The following is a 25,114-nucleotide window of genomic DNA, read 5'->3' as shown; positions in this document are numbered from 1 at the left end:
GGCTGGGAAATACACAAGCCCATGTGTGAAAAAACACAGACACTGTTATCATCACGCGGAATTTATGTCGCATCATGAAAGGAGGAGAAATGTCTCTGGGTCCTTTGAGGCGCCGACTGCAATGACTCAAACATGCATCCAAAAGTGAGAGATGGTGATACATTAACATACCCTGTGTTTATAAGGAGTTTCAAGAACTTTTTTGGGGGGAAGAACATTAAGAGCAACAGCAATCGATTTCATTTCCTGAGGCATCAATACTGCAGCTCAGGCAGTGGAACTCATTGGAGCTGCCAGATAAGGGATATGTCAAGGCTCAAGCTTTTTCTATTAAACAAGACATTTGAAAACAAGCAGAAAATTGTACCCGTTTATATGGAAATCTTTCATGGCCTACAATCAAAACAGACAATGTAAACACTCTTCAAGGTTATAACTTCTTCCTAGAAGCTGTTGAAAGGCCATGGAAGAGATGTGCCTGCCAATATTGTGACCGTCATAAAGAAATTGCTTTAGATGCACAAGGACATGTGGAGAACTATAGGGAAAGGCATAGCCAGAGAGTTATGCTTATGTTTGAAGATATTAATGGACCCAGTTTTTGGAAACACACCATACACCTCCGACCCCTGACTACAAATAAATGTGGAAACAAACATAAAACTGAAGGACCTAGGTATGCCAGGTGGTGCTTGGACAATTTCTCATTGCTAATATTCAGTGCTGTTGTATTGAATATCAGCACAGGTGATTTCTTATCATTTGACTGATTAAGGTACCTGGGATCACTGTAGATCCTTTTGCTTAGAAACCAGGAAGTTAGCTCTGGAATGCAATTGCCAAAAACTTTTTTTTTTCTTTTTTTCCAACAAACAGACGACAGCTCCATTAAAATGGACTTCACGTTAAAACTTAATGGACTACCTGCACATCGTTATATATGGGATTTATTCATTATCACACAAGCTGGTCTCACCCAGATGACAATGGGTTCTCTTCAGGGTCTGGTTCCTCTCAAGTTCTCTTCCTCATATCATCTCAGGGGGTTTCTACTAACACCTCTGGTTTGCTAGCTTCCTGACTCTTTATTTCCGTTAGGCTGCTTTGTGTTAATGCTCCTTGGTAAAAAGAAATTCAGCGAAACTGAATTGAAGTTAAGACATCTCTCAGGACAGTGTTACTTGTTGCAGGCTTGGTTGTTTTTTTGATTTAATGGGATATGGTGACATCTAGTGTGAATAAGTGGAATTACAGTGATTTAGATAAGTTCTATTTAGCCAGGTTGAAGACGCAAACTGTATGGCTTTTACCTTCTTTCTGTATTGCTTAAGTTTACCTGTGTGATAAAGTTTCTTATTAATTTTGAGGTGTTCTTGTTAATTATAACATAGATTTCTGGATCTATGTTTTGCATCTAGCTAGCAATAGATTATTGTGTCAAATGGAAAAGATTAGATAAGATTTGTTTCTGGCTTTCCTGCCATGGGTCTCTTTGTGTGTAGTTTGCATGTTCTCCCAGTGCTTGGTGGGTTTTCTTCCAGGTACTCCGGGTTCCTCCCACAGCCCAAAGAAAGACCGTGTAGGTTCGTTGGAATTCCCAAATTGCCACGTAATGTGTGTGAGTTGTGTGTGTGTGTGTGTGTGTGTGTGTGTGCGTGTGTGTGCATGGCAATGGAGTAACACCCCATCCAGTATGTACTACACCTCACCCGAGTCCCCCTTGGATAGGCTCCAGCCCTCCTGCAAAACTGGACAGAGAATGAATGAATGAATGTTTTTAGTTTTTCCAAGGAAAAATAATTAAATCAGTACATGCGAATGTCTCCAAAGTACATTTTACACCCAAAGTCCTTCCAAAAATTATTTTAAAAATGATCTGTGTACAAATTATTATATATTAGAACAAAGAGATATTATCTTGTGTAATTGAGTCATTTATCTTATTTTTTAGCATGAACCTATTTAAATTCTGTTCCAGATTTTATGTCTTATATATATCTTATGTTTTATATCAAGTGTAATTGTTTTGTTTAAAGAAATTATTAATCATTTTTCAAGTATGCATAAGTTATTTATACAAGTTTTTTTTTTATCATGTTTATCATTTTTTTTTATCATTCATCTTTTTAGATAATGTTATTCGTGTGTACACAGGTCATTTTCTAGTAACATCTATTTATCTTGGGCATGCAAATTATCAGCTTGTGGGAAAAAGTAATTTTTCTTGCACACATAATTTAAGATTAGATAAGATAAGATAAGATAAGATAAGATAAACGTTATTGTCTGTCTTAGATGGTGACAGAAATTATTCTTTGACAAGGCTCCATAATTTGAAAAACACAAATAAGAATAATAAAAAAAAAACAATAAAATGCACAAAAATGCATTACTTCTTTTTACTGTTCAGAACAGTTATTGCACTGAAAATGAATAATTTCTTGTAAAAGTTTTTCTAGGCCAGTGGGACTTTAAAGCTCTGCCTGATGGCAATAGCATGAATGCACTATGCAGGGGATGTGAAGGGTCCTCAGTTACTAGAGGGTGTGAGACAATGGAGTTTTTTTGTAGCAGGATGTAGAGCTGAAAGTAAGGATGGATTCAATCAGTGATTTGTAAGAGTCAGAATATCTTTGCTGACCTTAAATGCCTTTAATTTAAAACACAGCACCTTCTCCACTGACTGACCCTGTATATATGGTTGGGTCAGAGCAGAAGGGATTTTTAACACTGTATGATCTCACAACAGAGTTCTTTAGTCATGGTTATGTTCAGCTCCAATGAGCTCTCAGCGAATGCTCCAGTCAGGCTATTGACCTCTTGTTTATATAGAGACAGAGCATGAGGTTCAGTCACATGAGCCACTAGGGCCATGTCATCTGCATACTTTAACAGTTTCATTCCTTTTCTGCTACAAGAGATACTGTTTGTGTAAACAGAGAAGAGCATGCGAGACACAGCCCTGGGGCAGATCCAGGTTAAAACCCAATGTACTGGATTATTGAAATCTATTAAAAAACATGTTTAAAAGGCCTGTCTTGTAAAAGAAAATGTATCAGTAAAGTCAATGAAGGCCGTGGACCTGAAGATCGGAGAGGCAATACAATAGGGTGTCTATCTGTACTGTGTTAAAAGCGGAAAAAAGGCCATGAATAAAATTCTGGTGTGTGAGTTTGCAGAAACCAGCTGTTTTGTAATGGTGTCTAGATGTGTGAGACTACACCTTGTAGGCAAGCTAAAGTGGATCCAGTTTGTCACAATCCAGTGTCTTCTTCTGCCAGTCCCAAGTCTGGATAAATGCAGTGGGTTGTGGCAGGAAGGGCATCCGACGTAAAATATTTGCCAAATCAAATGATGCGACTCATTAACATGACTTCCGCCACTGATGCTGTTGACCTAGAGGGTGCTGGTGGAAATTGGGCAACTGTTGGTCGAAGAAGAAGAGGGGGGAAGGCGTGTTTATAGGCAGAGAGAGAAAAGGAAAGGCAGGAGTTCAGGAGTGACTTTGAATGTTGGGACCATGGCAGGGAAGGGAAGAGAGTTGATTGACATGATGCAGAGAAGGAAGGTGGATACACTGTGTGTCCAGGAGACCAGGTGGAAGGGCAGCAAGGCTAGAAGCTTAGGAGCAGGGTTCAAACTGTATTAACATGGTGTGGATTGGAAAAGAAATGGAGTAGAAGTTATTCTGAAAGAGGAGTTTGTAAGGGATGTTCTGGAGGTGAAAAGAGTATCAGATAGGGTGATGAGTCTAAAGCTGGAAATTGATGGTGTGATGTGCAATGTTGTTAGTGGTTATGCCCCACAGGTAGGATGTGAGTTAGAAGAGAAGGAGAAATTCTGGAGTGAGTTAGATGAAGTGATGCAGAGCATCCCCAGAGGTGAGAGAGTGGTGATTGGTGCAGATTTTAATGGACATGTTGGGGAAGGGAACAGAGGTGATGAGAATGTTAGGGGCAGGTTTGGTTTTCAGAAGAGGAACATAGAAGGACAGATGGTGGTGGACTTTGCAAAGGGGATGGAAATGGCGGTAGTAAATACTTTCTTTCTAAAAAGACAGGAACATAGGGTGACATATAAAAGTGGAGGCAAAAGTACTCAGGTAGACTACATCTTGTGTCGATGTGGTAACCTGAAGGAGATCAGTGACTGCAAAGCATTGGTAGGGGAGACTGTAGCCAGACAACACAGGATGGTAGTGTGGATGACCCTGGTGGTGAGGAAGGTGAAAAATGAAATATGTTGTGCAGTTTTTTTGGAAGGAGGCTCTGGGTTGTCAGGAGCTGGTTGAAGTTGACTAAACAGTTACAGCTAGGGTGATCAGGGAGACAGGTTGGAGGGTACTTGGCGTATCATCAGGAAAGGGAAAAATAAACAAGGAGACTTGGTGGTTGAATGAAGAAGTCCAGGAGTGTATACAGGGAAAGAGGCTAGATAAGAAGAAGTGGGACACTGAGAGGACTGAAGAGAGTAAACAGGAGTACAAGGAGATGCAGCATAATGTGAAGGTAGAGGTGGCAAAGGCCAAACAAAGAGCATATGAGGACTTGTATGCTAAGTTGGACAGTAAGGAGGGAGAGGTGCATCTGTACAGGTTGGGGAGGCAAAGAGATAGAGATGGGAAGCATGTTAGAGTGATTAATGATAGGAATGGAAATGTACTGACAGGTGACAGGCAGGTGATAGGAAGATGGAAGGAGTACTTTGAAGAGTTGATGATTAAGAGAAATGAAAGAGAATGAAGAGTAGAAAAGGTTGTGAGAGTAGAGGACTGTTGTGGGGCAGGAAGTAGAAAAAATCAGTAAGAATGAGGTGAGGAGGGTGTTAAAGAGGATAAAGAGTGGAAAGGCAGTTGGTCCTGATGACATACCTGGGGTATTTATGGAAGTGCTTAGGAGAGGTGGCAGTAGAGTTTCTGACTATTCTGTTTAACAAGATCTTGGAGAGTGAGAGGATTCCAGAGGAATGGAGGAGAAGTGTATTGGTGCTGATCTTTAGGAACAAGGGAGATGTGCAGAGCTGTGGCAATTATAGAGGTATAAAGCTGATGAGCCATACAATTAAGCTCTGGGAAAGAGTAGTGGAAGCAAGTTGAGGTGAGCATTTGTGAGCAACAATATGGTTTCATGCCTAGAAAGAGTACAAGAGATGCAGTATTTGCTTTGAGGATGCTGATGGAGAAGTACAGAGAAGGTAACAGGGAGTTGCATTGTGTCTTTTTAGATTTAGAGAAAGCGTATGACAGGGTGCCAAGAGAGGAGCTGTGGTGTTGTATGAGGACATCTGAAGTGGCAGAGAAGTTTATTAGAGTGGTGCATGTACAGTATGAGAGCTGTAAGACAGTGGTGAGATGTGCTGTAGGTGTGACAGAAGAGTTCAAGGTTGAGGTGGGTCTGCATCAAGGATCAGCTCTGAGCCCCTTCTTGTTTGCTATGGTGGTGGACAGGATGACTAATGAGGTTAGACAGGCGTCTCCATGGACAATGATGTTTGCAAATGACATTTAGAGAAATCTAGAGAAATCTAGAGTATGCTCTGGAATGAATATTAGCCGTAGCAAGACAGAATACATGTGTGTGAATGAGAGGAACCTAAGTGGAATGGTAAGGCTACAGGGAGCAGAGGTTAAAAAAGGTGCAGAACTTTAATTACTTAGGGTCAACGGTCCAGAGCAATGGAGAGTATGGAAAGGAGGTAAAGAGGCGGGTACTGTGACAAGGTTGGTATGGAGACAGGGGTGTTATGTGACAAAAGAGTATCAGCAAGAATAAAAGAAAGGTCTACAATGCTCTACGGCTTAAAGACAGTGGCACTTTAGAAAAAGTAGCCTAGTGAGAACCCAACCTAACTGAATGGAGCACTTCTTAAACACTCTTCCTCTGAGTGCTTTAGGTCCAGCAGCTTTGTCTGGGTTAACTTTGCCTAAAATAACTGTGACAAGTTGTTTACTAAGAGGGTCTGGAGTGTTGAGTGTGCTATGGCTATTAAACCTGGTGAAGTAACTGTTTTGCTGTTCTGTGAAGGAGGCAGGATCTGGGAAGTCAGCTACTGTATTACAGATTCAATGTGGTAACAAGTGAATTGTTTTGTGGGAACAAAATTTTATGTTTTACTGTATGTTAAAAAAAAAAATTGGTGATACAAGCTAATTATCTCATGCATACTATTTATTACCTTGAGTAAATATAACACCTGGAAATAAAACACAGCCTTAAGATTAATACAAATAATTAGATTAAATACACATGAAAAACTACATTCATTATGCAGAAATAAAACACACTACGGGAAATTTGGGAATGCCGATTAGCCTACTGTAATCTGCAGGTGGTTGGACTGTAGGAGGAAACTTGAGTACCCGGGGGAAACCCACCAAGCATGGAGAGAACATGCAAACTCAGAGACGGGAATCGAATCTGGATGGGAATCAAACCTAGACCCTGGAGGTGCAAGTAGACAGTTCTAACCACCACACCACCCTATGTACATGCCCCTATGAAGTATAAACATTTTCCTTAAACAATACCTTATAACATAATATGCATTTTGCATGTGATTTCTTTCCTGTTATCATTCTGAGCAAATCAAACCCCCTGATTAAAAAACCTGAGCTTGACCCCTGTCAGCTCTCCAGCTGTTGGCCAAAAACAAACCTCCCTCTATCTCCAAGATCCTGGAATAGGCTGTAGCATAGCAGTTCTGCTCATACCTAGACAGGATTTAGGCCTCATCATACAGTAGGACAGAGACAGCGCTGGTTAAAGTGGTAAATTACTGGCCTTTGATCAGAGTTGTGTCTATTTACTTTTAGCTTTGAGACCACTGATCATACTCTTCCCATTGTTAGATAAAGAAACAGCCCTATATTTGGATGCTGCAGCAAACCCACACATGGTGTCATATCTAGTCCTGCCAGAGTCCTTGCTTGCACGCTGTACAAAATTGACCATGGTCTTATTCATTATGTGACCCTGAGCGTACCTAATTATGTTCCTGTCTGAAACAGAGATGCTTCTCTCAGTCTCTTTCTCTCCAACAACTGAAAGGATTCAAGTTTTGCTTTTTCCGGTTATCCAATATAGACATTGTATTGCCAAAGCTTGGTTACAGACTCTCTCTCTCTCTCTTTTCCACAAAATACTCCTCAAACCTATTCTCCGCCCTTCCAAATCTATCTGGAATTTGTATTTCTGTTAAGTTGCTTTCTGACAGCGTCAATTGTTAAATTGAGTTTTATGTAAAAGAAACTAATCCTGAACACACCTTTCTGTTGTTTTAAGTTTGTTAGTGACTACAATTTACCACAAGCTTGTGATGAAAAGACCATTGTTGTAGTGTGTTTTGTGTGTTTCACACAAGTTTATTTTTGTAAATGGAAATGCATGACAAGCATGCTCAAAATAGAAATCAACGCCATTCCTATACACATGCTAATTCTTTTTCCCAAGTGTGTCTACACCAAAATCACACCACAGGTCATGTTATAACCAATCAGTTTCACCCTTTCCATCCTTCTGGATTTTTTGGTGGAATTCTCCGTGTTTTCTTTCCCCCGTTCACAAATAAATCTAGTAGCAGAGGAATTTACTGCAAGGGATTTTTGGTGCTAGAAATCCATTTATAACCTGTCATCATGCAGTCCGTAACCATGGCACACACCACATGAGCGCAAACTCCTAAGAGCTTTGGAAAGAGGGAGAACCAGGCACAGTTGGCTTTTTCCTAGAAAGGACATATGCTTGGTGAGTTTTCTTTCAGGTTCTCCCGTTTCTTCCCACAGTCCACAGACCTGAAGGTTAAGTTGATTGGTGTTTTCAAATTGCCTGTAGTGGAATGTTGACTGCAGGTCTTACCACAGTTGTGAAAATGGGAATAAATCCAATGGGCACCATTGGCCTCCATGGTCCCTAGTTGAACTACAGAGTTTTCTAAATGGTAAATTTATATATGTATAGTGCATTACTTACATTAAACAACAACATTAAAAAGCAACATTAAAAAGTGTTTCAAATTGCATATTTGTTACTCTTAAATAATGGGGTTATCAAACTAATTTTAATATTACACAAAGATAACCCAAGTAAATCCAAAATGCAGTTTTTTAATGATGATTTCATTTATTACAGGAAAAAAGCTTTCCAAACCTGCCTGGCCCTATGTGAAAAAGTTACAGTGCTGCCCTAATCCTAAAACAGTGAAACCTCGGATTGTGAGTAACGAGTTTGCGAGTGTTCCGCAAGACAAGCAAAGTTTTGTGATAAATTTTGACTTGGAAAACGAACAAGTCTTGGTTTACGAGTACAGAGTATCATGTATCACGCATGCGCTTCTTGTTTTGATGCTGAGCGTCACGTGATCACACAGTTTTTCTCTCTCTTGCGCTGCGGAATTGTGGGTAATCATCTTCCCTGCTGGGTCTTAGTGCTCGTCTCTTACTCGTGTAATCAACATCCGTGCACGCGTGTACTGTTTACTATAACACTGTGACCATTTGTGTGTGTAAAACACATTTTATTTTGTGTCTGTCTACATGTGTGTAGTGCGTGTAAAGCAAAAGCGAGTCTCATTAGAGAAGTTAAAAATCCAATTTCTCTCTCTGTATTAGCCTGCTCTTTGTGTTTGTGAGTGCGTGTGTCATTGGACACCATGCCACAAACACACACATACACAGACCCCTCCTACTTTCGCCTTTACAGACACACACACACAGACACACACTTTTTCTCTCTGCTCTACACAGAAACACTGCTCTGTCGCAATTATTTTCAAAGGTAAAGTGCAGGTTCATTTGTTTTATTTTTACTTTACAGCAGTGATTCCGTTAGTGTGTTGCTCAATCGAGTGTCATTAGAGAGATTTTTTGTTTCCGATAAAACAGTGTTTCTGTTGTATGCGAGCGGGTGTGAAAAGAGTCAAGAAAGGGTGTGTTAGATGAGAAGAGGGAGAGGGGAGCTTACTTTAGCTTCACACATACACACATACACAGCACCTGCGCACACAAGCTGAAACTTATCTGTCTGGATTTATTTTAACTTTTTTTTAAAAGGTAAAGTGCAGGTTAATTTGTTTTATTTTTACTTTATATTTTGTGTTTATTATTTTTATTGAAACAAATAATTTAAGTTTCTTCTTAATTATTTCTTATGGGTACATTTGATCTGGTTTACGAATGTTTTGAAATACGAGCCCACTTCCGGAACGAATTATGCTCGTAATCCAAGGTTCCACTGTAACTGGTTGTGCCACACTTGGTGGCAACAACTGCAATCAAGTGCTTGCGATGAGCCTTTCACATTACTGTAGAGGAATTTTGGCCCACTCTTCTTTGCAGAATTGTTTTAATTGTAGGGTTTTCGAGCATGAACCTCCTGTTTAAGGATCTCAATCAGATTAAGTCCAAACTTAATTGCATTGAGCTTGAGGTCACTGATAGCCAGACATTCTCCTTCAGAATTTTCTGGTAAAGCACAGAATACATGGTTCCATCATTAGTCGGAATCTAACTTTTTGTCAAACCAATTATGTTAGTCCCTGAAATCAATACTAGTCATTAGCAAGGAAAGCAGGCTAACGTTCCATATAGACAGTTACTGTAATGTTATTAAGTATTCACAAAATACCTCAACATGTTTTTTAAAATTAGACATGCCTTCTAAGGAGGTGAAGGAGATGTCTCCTATGTGTGTATTTACTTACTGACACTGCTGTTGAGTGGCTTATCTATGTTCATACACCCATGGATAGTTAGAGCATTTAACAAGCATTTCAGGATAAGAAGGTGACCATAGATGGTTAATTATCATGATTCTTAGAAACAATTCATATTCCTGTAGCCAGGAATAGGGGGTCTGGTGTTTTTTTTTTTTTTAATTGTAATTCCATACGAGGACTGAATTTCAATAACATTAGACTAAAATATAAAAAAAACCCATCTAAATATACTTTTAATGTACAATTAATGAAATATTCTAATCCCTCGTCTAAGACACAAAACACACAGCTGCACAGTCACCATGTGTGAGAAAATTCTGTTCCAGAAAATCTGACTGCCTGAGGAAAAACAGCTTTCCTGGTATCTCGGGTGTAAATGTTTGGTGATTATTTCTCCTTAATAGGTCTTTGAGGGAGAGTATTTTTTTCTTCCTATCTGCTCATCAGCTGATGTGAAAAAAAGCAAATAAAATAAAAATAAAATAAATGTTGCAGTTGTTCAGCACAGACTCAGTCATAGCTATGTCAAGCTCCATCCTGTTACAGTACATTATACAGTACATTATTTACCTATTTTATGCATTAATTAATATTTCATATTTAATCATATTCAGTATTTACAGTTACTATGTGGGTCTCCAGGGTCTGGGTTCGATTCCCAGCCAGGCTCGATTCCCGTCTCTGTGTGCATGGAGTTTGCATATTCTCCCCGTGCTTGGTGGGTTTCCTCCAGGTACTCTGGTTTCCTCCCACAGTGCAAAGATATGCAGGTTAGGCTAATTGGCGTTCCCAAATTGCCCGTAGTGTGTATGTGTGTGCGTCCTGCAATGGATTGGCACCCTGTCCAGGGTGTACTCTGCCTCGTACCCTAAGCCTCCTGGGATACGCTCCAGATCCCCGCGACCCTGAATACAGGATAAAGCGGTATAGATAATGAGTAACTGAGTTACTATGTGCCATTGTGGGTTTTTTGGGCATGCGCATTCTTTTTAATAAACTTAAAAAATTGTGTAATGAGTGCACTAGATGGAAAAAATAATATTACCATATCATTAAAGATAGAGAATAACCCAACAGACATATTGAAAATTCCAACACTGGCTTAAAACTGATTTAACTGGTCACCCAGTTTATTTGTGGTTTAATTTTCTGTCCCAGTTCAAAGGTGTACAAAGTCCATGAAATCATTGATTGTGTTGAACTTGAGTGTACTGCTCAGAGACCTGCCTGAACCCCACTGAACCATCACATTTGCAATGAATTGAATGAACCTCCGTTGACATCTTGACATCAGCACCTGAGCTCACTATGGTTCACACATCCACACAGTGAACATGGCGACTCCATGCACATGGACCTGAGGCGGACCCTGGAGGTGTGAGGCGATAGTGCTAACCACCAAGCCACCTTGCTGCCGGTGATATAGATATAGATGTGGTCCCACTAATAGATGTTTAATTAAAAATCATCATTATTTTTAAGATTGTAGGAAACAGGTGTAGAAAAAGCCTTGTAGTTGTAGAGGTGTTCCACACAGATGCTCTGATAGTGCTGATGCTTCAATAGTACTGATGGTGCTGCTGTCATGTTAACGGCCCTATTTTTCTTCTAAGGATTATTTTTATTTATTTATTTATTTATTTTCCAGCATCCAGGGTTTTTAAGGTCTTAAAATATTCAAAAAGTCATAAAACCACCACACAGTTTAGAATCTGCTGCCATTAGGACCTCTGAGTGGCTGTGCACTGGTTGCCCCGGGGCCTTCACACGAGATTTTATTGCATGGCTCATGCACACTTGCACGTAAACATGTAAAACTCACTGAACTGAACATCTTTTGCTATGGGCTCTACTTAACAGGATGTCAGCTATTTTGGTTTATTTTGGGCAAAATGCACCCAATGGAATTCGATATACAGTACTCTTTGTAGGGGATTTTTATGATTGTGACCAGGCCGGGCCAATGTGATCTCAAGACAATTGATGCAGATTGCGAAGGGATTTTTGGCCTTAAGCTTATGATGAGAAGTGGCTAATAGCTTCCTGAATGACATCATATTAAAATCCCTTTTATCATATCAAAAATCCAGAGGCCTGTGTTAGATTAGTGGTTAAGGCATTGGACTACTGATTGGAAGATCCCAGGTTCAAGTCCCACCACCACCAAGTTGTCCCTGTTCGGCCCTTGACTGCTCAGATGTATAATGAGAGAAAGAAAAGTCTCTCTGGATAAGGGTGTCAGCCAAATTCTGTAAAGTAAAATCCTATTGCATGACATCAGCATCCGGCGCTTTTTGGAGATCTTTACATGCTCGAAGCACAGAGGTTGTGTGGTGATGGCGCAGGTGCTTGGGCCCGATCATCGTTAGTTTGCAACCGTATGTATTTTGAAGATTGTAGGAAACTGGTGATGAGCGGGAAGACATGTAGTTGTAGGTGCGCGAACCGGAAGTGAGCGTGCACACTGGGAATGAACAGATGCGCTGTGTGCGTTAGAGCGCTTTATCTGCGACGGTAGGGGCGCGCGTTCTTACACACACACACACACACACGTCACCGCGCCCGTCTCTCTCTCTCTCTCTCTCTCTTCCTCAGCGCAGACTTTTCTCTCTCTCCGTCTCTCACGCGCGCACCATGGCCGAGGATCAGCGCGAGCGCCGCTGTCACGCGCGAGCACACGGGCCGCCGCGCGAGCACGGCCTGAACCTGCAGAAGCGGCAGGCGCGCGTCACGGTGAAGTACAACCGCGCGGAGCTGCAGAAGCGCCTGGACGCCGAGAAGTGGATTGAGCGCGCGCTGGAGGAGCTGTACGCCGGGGCGGTGAGTGAGCGCGTGCGTGAGCGCGTAGAGTGGGGGGGAAAACTTTTATAAGTGCAGAAGTTTTTTTTTAAACGTAATAATTACATAATAATCATAATTAAAAAAACATTTGTTTTTCGGGTTATTTCTAGATAAATAAGTTGAGTGGTGGCACTGTGGCATGCACCTCCAGGGTCTAGGGTTCGATACCCACCTCGGGTGGTGTGTGTGTGTGTGTTTGCATGGAGTTTGCTTATCCTACCCCTGTGCTTGGTGGTTTCCTCCATGTACTCTGGTTTTCTTCAACATTCGAAGGACACTAAATGGTGTTCAGAAATTAGTGTGTGTGTGTGTGTGTGTGTGGTCCTACCACAGTCGACTACCACTGCTTCACTGGTCCTCCCATTTTTAAGGGGTTCGCGGAATACATCAGATTCAGAAAGGGCTTTCTTGCCAAGTATGTTTGCACATAGAAGGAATTTTTTTTAGTGACAGAAGCTTTCAGAAACAATAACACATAATAAAAAAATAAAAAATTAACAAAAAATGGATGCATCGAGACTGTTATCTGTTATGGCGCCTATTAAGTGGTGGAATAAACGTCCTTTCAATGTCTGTACAGCCAAGTTTTTAAATGACAACTGAAGACCTATCTGTTTCTTAAATATTTGGGTTAATTCTTTCAAAAATACATAGAGTTTGACTGATGGTACGTATAGCTTATAACCTACTGTGTAAGGATCTATCCAATGACAGAAACATCAAAGCACTTTTGTAAGTCGCTCTGGATAAGAGCATCCACCAAATGCTTACATTTGTTGTTAAAATAGGAATAAATACAACACTAATCACCAATGTTCCCAGACTACAGAGGTTCATGGATAGATGGATGAAAATAAGTTGCACATCGCTATTGTAAAATTCTTCGAAGTTGGAAAAGTGTTTATTTCATACAGTTGACAAACTTAAGTGAAGTTACTTAAAATGTAGTTAACATACTTGTACATACCCTAAATTCACAGAAGGAGAAAAATATTTAGAGAGAGGTAAAAGGCCATGAAAATTTGCAGCTAGAGAGTGATGCACTGTCAGTCTGTGCACCCCTCACCATCACACCCTTATGTCCTTGTTTAATCATCCCATTACAGATTTATTCCTACTTTGCTCTTATAATGCGCTTCATTCTTCTCTTCTTGCACCTTGTACATCACTAAACAATAACTGCCTTTATTTATTTATTTATTTATTTATTAATTTAAATTCATACAATTTAAATTTTGGTTTGCAATGTAAGGACTGCTCTAGTTTTGTTGTACTTAGTATATAAATGACAATAAATAATCTTGAATCTTTTTGCAAGGCTTTCCACTAGGTGAGGGAGTGTGCCTGTGTGGATAAGGGTTTGGGCCTCTTGGATGAAATGGAAGGGAAACTGTCATTCTATAGCGTACAAAGGCAATTCTGTGTTAATGTTACATACAAATATTATATTAGACATGTTTTTTTTATCATGCATTTTCCATAAAAAAAAAAAAGAATCACTTTTACTGTCACTTCACTTCGACGCTGATCGTCACTCTGAAATCTGTTGCAAAATGAAATGTTGCAAAATGCTGTAGACGCAGGGCATTTCTCACTTTATGATTCACATAATGTTGCATAATTTCTGCATAAGGATTTAAACGTTTTTATTTTCTCTTATGCAAGAATAAGACCTAACCAACAATTTTTTTTGTTTGTTTTTCATCATTGTAACATTAACTAATTCAGTCTGTAGGTTATTTGGTGCAGGGTTTTTTTTTACCCCAGACGGCCTTCCTGCCACAGCCCATCCATTTCTCCTTAACCACATAAGCCACCACTTATAAATATATAGATATTTACATTTCATTTTCTTGATCATCTGTGAAAAACCAAATTACTTCCTGTTCTCTCTCAGCTTAGAGCAGCCATAAACACTAGTTTCCTCATCAGTATTTCTTTCCTCACCTTTTTTTAAGAAGTTAAAAAAATGCAGCTTGTCATGTTTCCAAGAAACGACTTTGTCCTAAAAATGTAAAAAAAAAAAAAAAGTTGAACCTTTTAAAGTTGCATGTTTGTATCTGACCCTGACTACAAAACGCTGACACTGGGGATTTCTTCTGTAAACATTAGGTGAATGTCTCCTTAAAGAAAATGTCATCACATTACTGATTAGGCATACTTTCGAATCAGTAGTCCGCCGTGAAACGAGTCCCTGTGAATGAGCTGTTACTGTGAAAACAATAGAGACATTAAGGTTAACCTCATCTGATCTGATAAACCAAGCAGAGATACCGTGATTATGAAATTGCTGAACCGTTTTATATCACGAATAACCTGTTTAACAAATAATCTCCCTTAAAATTTGTAAAATGTCTGTTTAAGCACAATTTAAATATATTTATTTTGGAGTATGAAGTGATTCTGATTTTATCCACAAACTGAAATATTGTAAACATGTTTACTGACATTATTGTGAAAATTAGCCGAAGTTACTAATGGTGTTTATGCTAAAAGAATCTCCTTAGCTTTGTTTACTTGTCTGGTCAATACCCAGACCATGTGACCTGGAGACATCTCACCCTGCCTCTTACCTAACACACCACCACCAGATTGATGTTGCCCAAGACTGGACTCAATGCTATTCAGCAAACACTTAGCTTTAAAGGCTAAAGGGCAAACACAGATTGGTGAAAAACAAAGATAAAAGTAAAGTTTTAGCTCATACACACTTTGTGTGTACAGCAGTATATCAGTAAAGCACAGGAGGTTTAATAAACAATTTAAAATAAACAGAAAGAAACAAATGGAGGTCTGAGAGACTATTGCTGCTAAACTGCTAGCTACTTTTACATTCTTAGCATAGCTAGATAGCAACAGCTGTAGGGTGTAATTAGCTAGCTATCTAAGGTAGATTGGTAACTAGTTTAGTTTTACAGCAATATGAGAGAATACTGGATGTTTAACAAGAATTAATTTGTTCTGTCAGTAGCTACAGTAGCTAGCCAGGAACTTCATCTTTATGTCCAGTTTGTTAATCCTACCGACTAACTGATAATAGCGCTAGATCATCCTAATATGTTGTTTATAACAAAAAAATCTGAGGTAAAATATTTTGCCCAACAAAGATGACTGCGTTCACAGTTTATACCCTCGCTATGTACAGATGACGAGAGCTACAATTGTTTCACGCGGGTGATTAGCTTGATTAAGTGATTTCATTAGCTAGCTAGGTAACATTCTTTGTTGTGTATGCTTCGCTAACGTGGCATTTTAATGCTGGTATTTTGCACTTAAGTTGTGGATAAATCTTGGCCTCTGAGATGTAATGGGGTAGATGATGTATCTTCGTGACATTTCTGGTTTACTTCCTCATGGGGAATGTTTGAAAGAGTCGATTTATAATAGCATAGAGGAGCTTGTTTTTTTCTCTCTCTCTCTTTCTCTCTGGGCTTTATATGGAGCCGTGATGTGTGTTCCTGTGTGTTTGAGATGACCGAGTGGGAGTGTGTGCTGTTTCTGTTTCTGCACAGTGTAACCCACTGCCCTAAACATAAACATACCCAAGGTGATAAATTACTTGAGAGAAAACTTTCTCAGTGAGATATTGTATCTGTGGGTAGCAGGAGGAATGCTCTGCTCACATTCCTTTCATTTCTTTTCTCCCACTTTGACTAAACTGCGTAATAGTTGTGTCATAATTAAAGGTGTAGACTGCTCCATATTTAAAAGTGGTTCCATCATGCAGAACCATAAAAAATCAGAAATGGTTCCTCATGCTCCCAGAACCTCCTCCTTCATTCTTATGATCTTGTCATCAGGGAAGAAAAACTCCACAAGGTCATTCAGTACACTCAACCTGACTTTATTTTATTGCTACGTAACGTTGCTGAGTCTAGACCTGAGCAACTGAAGCAACCTCAGGGTGGTCAGGGGTAGCTCAGCGGTTAAGGCATTAGACTACGGTTTGGAAGGTTCAAACCCCACAACCACCAAGTTGCCACTGTTGGGCCCTTGAGCAAGACCCTTAACCCTCAACTGCTCAGATGTATAATGAGATAAAAAAAAAAAAAAAAAGTAAGTCGCTCTGGATAAGAGCGTCTGCCAAATGCCCAAATGTAAATGTAAACCCCAGATCATAACACTGTCTCCAGAGGCTTGGACAGTGGACACCATGCCTGATGGGTGCATCGCTCCATGTGCTTCTCTTCTTACCCTGATACGCCCATCACTCTGGAACAGGCTGTAAGAAATAAGACTACCTTGACACAAATTCCACTCCAGAGTATGTTTAATGCTTATCCTCCAACCGTCTTAATTCTTATAGACTATCACTCTTCTAGTAAAATAGACTTTTAGAGTCTCACTGAATGGAATATCTCTAAAGACTACAGCTGGGTAAGACAGTGGACCATTGAAAACCATCCTATGTTTAAAAGATGACTTGATTAGTCCTCTGGTCTCAGTAATATGTAAATCGTATAACTCAAATGATGCGAGACCACCTATAGCACGAGAACGGTAGTGAGTCATCAATAACAATCGAAGAAGATATGATCGCCACCATTCAAAAATAGATGATCAAAAGATGGTCATGGTTTCAGATGGTTTCAGGTTATTGTATTTGAAACAAGCCCTAGTTACATAAATAGTTGGAGGGTTTGTTTTTGGAACAGTATAAATGCTTCAGTCCATATATTGGGAAAGATTACCTCTGACCCCAAGGAATCTGAAGTGCTTTATGTATTTTGTTACCGTTAAGCTGCATTAAACTTCTCTTTTCTACTGGGAATCTTCAACGTCCTTATTTTTTTCTTACAAGGCTCAATCTGGACTCATTAGACCACATGACCTTTTTTCATCACTCTAAAGTCAAATCTTTATGCTATCTAGCAAATTAAAGCCTTTTTGTCCTGATGAATCTCACTAACAAGTGTTTTTCTTATGGACACACTGGTGTTTAGTCCCAATCCTGTGAGTTCGCCATACCTCGCGTGTATGGAAATGCTCTGACTTTCACTATTAAACATAGCTCTGGTTTCAATTTTTAACCACGCAACTGTACCAAGTGTTTAAGTGATCTCTGATCATGCCTATTCATAATGTTTTGCTGATCACGTTTCTTCCATGAAGTTGACATTTAGCACTTTTCCTTCCAACGATGTGTCGGCCAGTTCTTAACTTTGTTTCAGTAATCTCCTTAGTTGTTTTCTTTGCTCGATACAGAACTATAAGTTGACTCTTAAGAAACAGCTGGTTTAGTTTTATTCAGTTTTGTAGTTTTGAAAGTTCAGACATGAAACACGAGGGAAAAGTGTTCTGTAGTAGCCATGGTGCGAGGGTACATCATCACACTTTCAGGACTTTATATGGAGTGTGTGTGTGTGGGGGGGTGTTATCAGGTAGGAGTGTGTTGGCCCTCTGCACAGTGTCTTCTCCAGCAACATGCATAAACACTTAGTGAACATTTAGAGTGAGCGATAAGTGCATAATGGATGGAGAAGCCGTGGCCTTTGTCTCGGTATTTCATTCTGTCATTAAACACCCTCTACTGTATGTAACACACACATACACACAGATATATTGTGTATCTCTAACACACACATTCAGAGAGGCAGTGGGCGAGTGCCGTATAAGGAAAGGAGCTTGTTTCCTCACGGGGATCCCAGACTTCCTGTTCCAAAACACACGCGTGCATAAACACACGCAGAGCTCGACACCATTGCCTTAAATGGGCACCGTGGTGTGCGTGTTTGTTTGTGTCTGTTTATGGGTGTGTTTTGTGTACATATATACAGTCCACAGGGTTTGGGTGCAGATGTGAGAAAGACAGTGTAGAGTTCCTGCATGAACAACCGGCGTTCTGGAGGACCAAAATCTGCTTTAAAGTTATAGCTTTACCTCTGACACTGGAGACTCCTTCCAGAAAATCTCCACCGTAACAGTGAATACAAACATATTTAAAGGTGTTTATGCCAAACATTGTTGGAACACATGAGAAGGTGGATTTATTGATGTTATTTGGATATTAGTTATGCGTTGTACCGTGTGTGGGGAAAGTATGGAACCGAAGAAACTGTGTGTGTGTGTGTGTGTTTGTGGTAATTATTTTCCAGTAAAGGCTGATGTTTTATTAGTAACCCTCAGCATGTGTTTGTACATTCATTTCATTCTTTCTGTTTAAAGCGATCTATTATTATCACCACAACAGTGTTTAGTTAAAAGTATGTGCCCAGTCTTAAGAAAACAGGTTTAAATATTCCTGTGTGAGGTTCCTCAGCACTGGTGTCTGTGGTGAAATGCATTTGTTTATTCCGAAGCGTGACTGAGACGGTTCATGGAGAGGTCTCTGGCTCAGACTGAGTGTGTCAGAACTTCTGGTCAAAGCTGTGAAATATGAGAGCAGCGATGATGTAGTTAGGGCTGTCCCATTGTTCAAATGCTGTCACGGGCGCACACACACGTGCAACCTGAGAGATGTAATCTGACGTGTGTGTGTGTGTGTGTGTGTGTGTGTAGGAGGATGACATGCCAGACGAGATCGACATTGATGACTTGCTGGTTCTGCAGAGTGACGAAGAAAGGACGCAGAAACTCCAGGTGTCGCCCACGCCTCCTAATCAACTAGTAAAGATCAAAGGGTTTGCTTTCTGATAACTTTCCCATTAATGTTTATTCTGTGCTGCAGGAGCTGCTGCAGAGCTGCAGGAATAACACACAGGTACCATTCTCTCTCTCTCTCTCTCTCTCTCTCTCTCTCTCTCTCGCTCTCGCTCTATCTTTCAGTGTGATTCCCTCTCCTGCCCATGCCCTTTCCCACTCATTCACTCCTTTCATTTCCATCCATCTTTCTCTTTTATTTACTCGGTCCTGCTCTGCCTTACAGTAGCTCGATCGCTTCATGTATCCTAGTCCTTCTTCATCCATCTATCTCTTTCTTTTTATCTTTCTTTGCTCTTTTTTTCTGTCTCCCTATCACACTCTCTTACTCTTTTTTTCACTGTCTGTCTATCTCTCGTTCTCTTGTGTTATCACTCTTTGATTTTGTCTCTCACTATGATTCTCACTTTTTGGTTTGGTTTGTTTATTTCCACTGAACAATCATTGCCTTTTTTGCTTTTATTTTCTTCTACCCATTTCACTCTCTCTCTCTCTCTCTCTCTCTCTCCATTCTTCTCCTATCTTCGTTTCTCTTAATTTATTATTATTTTGAATAGCTACAGTACAGACTTGGCAAAGCCTCAGGAAATCAACCAGAACAACGATAACAGGGAGAAGATTAATACTACCCGTACTAAACTCAACAACAATATTCTTCTTCTGTTGCTTTAATGCTTTTCTCTCTCTCTCTCTCTCTCTCTCTCTTCTATTGTCACTCCCCTCTTTCTAAAGGAACGTGCACTGACTGACACTCGCTTGTACATGTTTCCAACAACAATCATTTGTTCTCTCTCTCTCTCTCTCTCTCTCTCTCTCTCTTCATTTTGACAACAGTAGTTTTATATTTCAGGAAGACGTTGTAGGTTTGACAGGTTTGTAAGGTAGCTTGATAATGATCTTTTTTTTTTTTTTTTTTTTTTTTAATAAACTACTTCCTTCCAAAGTTCTTGAGTTAAAGGTAGTGGCCTGTGTGTGTTTTGTGTGAAGGATAAGTAAGGTATATTTAATAATAAGTGTTCATCACTTCCTTAATCTATGACAATACTTTAACTTGAATTCTAACATTGGTCTCATTTAGTGTGTGTGTATGACTGTATATATATATATATATGTGTGTGTGTGTGTGTGTGTGTTCACACAGCCATTCATCAGTGAGCTCCTTCAGATGCTGCGTGGCCTTCACAAACAGGAAGAGCTCCAGAAAGAAGGCATCGGCCATCCCTGTCTCCACGGATACCCCCATCACCATCAACCGCGAACCCACCAGACTCTATAGCATGTGTCCCATATTTTACTGCAGTTGGCTAACTACACCAAACCCCAGACATCCTTCATCCACAGGCTGATATCGCTAACCTGGTGGCTGATTCCCTGTACTGAGGCTCACACCCAGTTAAAGCGATGTAAACCTCTTAACATGTCTGTGTTAGGGGTTTATTCTAGATGTTTTTCCCTAACTACAGGACACAGTGTTAAATGAAGTATGCAATGATATACTGTGAGATTTGACATGGGGTTAAAAAAAAAAAAACTGACTTGATGTGGCCAACCAGCCACAAGGGGGAAGCAATGTACAATTACAGCCCTAAAATTGAAATTGTATTTAAAGCATGATTTGGCAATAAAACTATTTTATTTTAATGCCACATGTAGTTGTTTAACCAACTTGCTAATGTGGCTTACAAATAATAACACGCTTCTTTTAATAGCAGAGATATTTATTGTGCTATCGTATGTAACACTTCCATCTCTCAGGCTCTACTCAAGCATAAGAGGTGGATGTCAAGATGGTGGCCTTTAACATTTCATGACATCATAAAATTTTGTTCACGTCTCCAGCTTAATGGACGTCCTAAATCTGTCCTGAACATGTTAAAAGTGTGTTTGTCATGGCACTGAAAAGCTGAAGGAGTTAAGCTGACTGGTTTATAGTATTTGTTAGCCACAGTAGCCTTAAAGTTTGACGTAAAGGTTAGATGAGAAAAATATTGTTCACTGAACACACACTTCATATCGAGTGAAAGTAACATGTAAATCTGATTAAAAAAAAATAAATTCTAACGGCTCCTTTAAAATCATCAGGCATCATCTTTATTGTGGAAGAGTCAAATGGTAATAATAATAATAATAATAATAATCAAAGTGGATTGATATGGAGTGTGTGTGTTTTTTTTAACCCAATGCATTTTCAAACTGACTTTTATAAATCACTTGTAAATAGCTCAAAACTAGATCAATGAGTTCTTATGTCACTAAAAGATAGTGATTAATAATGTTAATAAATTGACGTTACAGAATAATTTACCTATATGTTAACAATTTAATAAAGATAAAAACAGTGACCCTGGATGTAACCTGAATTTTAATTTTTGTTTTCAAAGAGGTGTTTGTTTTTTTCTTCTCGTTATAACTATACCAAAAATAAAGCTAAGATAAATTGTTTGCCGAGATAACTAGCTAGCTTGCTTAGCACACTTCCAATAATGCTAGAACGTCCAGAAGCTAATGTGATGACAACATATTTTGACTTCGTTGTTTAAACTGGGTTTTTCTTTTGGAACATGATCACATTTTTTATTCTGTAGCCTGTTAGTAAAGATCTTCACTTCATGTCTACATAAACAATGATGCTTTAACATTGTAAAATAAGATTTTACTTCACATATTCGCCATGTTTTACAGGCAGTCAAGATATTTGGGATTTTATTGAGCAGGTTTTGCATAAACACTGGAAGGTTTAGTTTTTTTAAGTTGACATTCAGACTTCTTGGCTTATGGAGGTGGAAAGAAAAGCTGGAACGAATAGAGAATTTAGGGATCATCAATCGGGAAGAAGAACATCTAGCCTATTGTTGCGGCATGGTGATGGCTCCAAAAGAGATCAACAAAAAGTCTGAATTTTTGTGGACTTGAAGTCCACTTCTGTTATCTGAAGGCTCAGCTACAAAACTTATCAAAAGTCCTCAGAGAACAGCTGTCTGCATCAGCTGATCAAGAGTCAAAGTGGAAAACCGTCTTCATGGTCGAGTGGAACCGTATGCTAACTGGTGCCCAGTGTTTTAGGGACAGTGGTTGCTCAGCTGGTTAAGGCTTCGGGTAACTGATTGGAAAGTCAGTCGTTGAAGTCCCAGCTCCACCAGGCTGCCATTTTGCGACCCTTAACCCTGTCTGCTTCAGCAGCACTTTATCTTGGCAGAGTCCGCATTCGGGGATATGCAAAAAAATAATTTGACTGATGAATGTAAATTCTTCTGTCCTTAAAATAAGTGCCACTTTTATTACACCATTCTGACTTAATGACTATAACTGCCTACATTTTGAGATCAGCACTGCACCTGAACTTCCAGATCAGGATGGTGACCAAACTTTTTGCAGGATTTGAAGGGGTCATATGGATCAGTGATTAGAGAGGACTGGAATATGCTAAACATGTCAAGAGAGTTAACATTCCTGGGATACATTATCTCTGCTGATGGCATGAAGCCAGATCCAGACAAGACGAGAGCAGTGCTATTATTTGAAGGAACTGACTGACATAAACAAGCTGAGAAGCTTCCTGAAATGGTAAACCAGTTCATTTCAAACCTGGCTGAAAAGACAAACTACTATGAGACCTTCTGTCCGAATGAACCAGTGGTAGTAGGTTCATGATTAACAGAGGGTATTTCGTTGTCTCAAGTAGGAGCTGATTTCTGCACCATTTGTTAAACTATATGGCCTGAACTAAAATTTTAAACATATCAACCGATGCCTCATCCTATGGATTAGGGCCTATGGTCACCAGTCATGTTGGTTTCCATGTCATTGACTGACACAGAACAGTTGACGCTCTCACACTCGCAATTAATAAACAGTACTATGTCTTGATGTCACAGATAAAGAATATTAGGAAGAAAGCAATATCTATGTTGGAAATGGTCATTTTTCTAATCTTCTTTTGGGGAAAAGTATCTGACTGAGCTCCATAAGGATCTACGTGCCAACACCATCTTTTTGCAATTTGTGCCCAGAAGGTCTGGCCAGAAATCATCTACATAGGCTGGTAAAACACTAATGGCATGAAAGTGAATGATGTCTGGATCGTTCTGATATGAAAGCACAGGGCATAATGACAAACTCGCGATCTTATTTGGTCAGTGGAGAAACCACCATCAGCTCGTGCCAGTGTCAGCACGGAGTTATATGAAGATATGAATTTAGTGACCAGCAACAAATCCCTTGAGCATGCCTGCTGCTGTGGGAACTAGATAAGACAGAAAAGTAATAAAACCTAAGAGACTGGATCTGTGAAACTGGAAAAGAAAGGGAGAGAAAGTTCAATCATAGATATGATTTTCTCGAGTTAAGGGATTAGATTAAAAGAAAATAGTATTAAAAGTGAGATGGTGTGTGCAAAGGTGTTTTAACCTTCCTCTTGTGTTAGCTTTCTGTTCCTATCTCTTATGTTAATCGGTCGGCGTCTTAAATTAGCCATAAAATACCCTTAAAACAATTATTTATCATCCAGTTTGTTTCTTACCATTTAGTTAACTTGTTAAGCTTCCTTATCCATTAAAAGATTGTTTTTAATATTTTTGTTGTGCCCCCCTGGGCCTTTCTTTTGACAGCATACCTTTTGTTTTTAATAAAAAAGTGGTAAAATTAACTTTAAAAGAATTATATAAATAATAAAAAGGTTATGTTACCTGACTATTAATGAAGGTTATTAGAACACATATCTTAAATTAATTTGTTTTTTCTTTTTTCTTTTAATATTATTATCTAAAGTAACTACCTAAGGTAATCTATGGTGTTACAGGTCAATTTTGTCCCATATATACAGTATATATTTATGCATTGTATTTTATTGTACAGTGGAGTCTTGGATTACGAGCATAATTTGTTTTGGGAGCAGGCTCGTATTTCAAAACACTCGTAAACCAATGCTAATTTTCCCATAGAAAATAATTGAACTTCAAACTATTCATTCCACACCCCCCCCCAAAAAAAAATACATAAAAATAAATAACACAAAATATAAAGTAAAAATAAAATAAATTAACCTGCACTTTAACTTAAAAAAAAAAGTAAAAATAAATCCTAACAGATAAGTGTTTCTGTTTATCTGCGCAGGCACTGTGTGTGTGTGTGTGTGTGTGTGTGTGTGTGTGTGTGTGAGATTCTCTCTCTTGCACTGCGGAGTGTGTGCGTTATGTCTTTCTCTTTCACCTTTAGTGTCTTTGTGTGTGTGTGTAAAGCAGAGAGGGGGTGCTTCACACACACACACACACACACACAGAGTAAAGGCTGTGTAAACCTGTACCTGTAAACGCACACACTCCGCAGTGCAAGAGAGAGAAACACACACACATACCGCACACATAGTACAGGCGAGAGAGAGAGAGAATGCGTGAACCAGCACAGTGTCAAATTACACACGCACACACACATAACACACAAACTTAACGACAGAGAGGGAGAAAATGGATTTTTAACCTCTAATAAGACTTTTTTTTTCTTTACACGCGCGCACATGTGTGTTATAAGAAACAGTACATGCGAGCTGTACACACGCGCTTTTAAACTCAAAATAAAATATGTTTAACTCGCACACACACACGTGGTCACAATGTTATAGTAAACAGTACACGTGCGCACGGATGTTGATTTTACCAGTAAGAGACGAGCACTAAGACCCAGCAGGGGAGACAATTACCCACAATTCCGCAGCGCAAGAGAGAGAAAAACTGTTGGCTCAGTTGTGTTAAAACAAGATGCGCATGTGTGATACATGATACACGGTACTCGTAAACCAAGACTTGCTTATTTTCAAATAAAAAAATTTATTAAAAATCTTTGCTCGTCTTGCGGAACGCTCGCAAACCGCGTTACTCGCAATCTAAGGTTTCACTGTATATTTATCATTGTATATATTTATGCAGTA

At 39.4% G+C, this 25,114-nt stretch overlaps 1 protein-coding gene across 1 annotated transcript; it reads left to right on the top strand.

Annotated features, from left to right (window-relative positions):
• Positions 1-12,259: 12,259 nt before the first annotated feature.
• On the top strand, positions 12,260-21,538 carry ppp1r14aa (protein phosphatase 1, regulatory (inhibitor) subunit 14Aa). Its single transcript, XM_053485914.1, has 4 exons — positions 12,260-12,531; positions 19,051-19,131; positions 19,220-19,252; positions 20,333-21,538. The coding sequence occupies exons 1-4, from the start codon at positions 12,346-12,348 to the stop codon at positions 20,465-20,467; spliced, it is 435 nt and encodes a 144-aa protein (XP_053341889.1). The 5' UTR covers positions 12,260-12,345; the 3' UTR covers positions 20,468-21,538.
• The last annotated feature ends 3,576 nt before the right edge of the window (positions 21,539-25,114 follow it).

Source organism: Clarias gariepinus, chromosome 24 (assembly GCF_024256425.1).
Source record: "Clarias gariepinus isolate MV-2021 ecotype Netherlands chromosome 24, CGAR_prim_01v2, whole genome shotgun sequence".
NCBI lineage: Eukaryota > Metazoa > Chordata > Actinopteri > Siluriformes > Clariidae > Clarias > Clarias gariepinus.
Note: the sequence above shows the minus strand (reverse complement) of the source record. Positions and strands in the feature narration are given on the sequence as shown.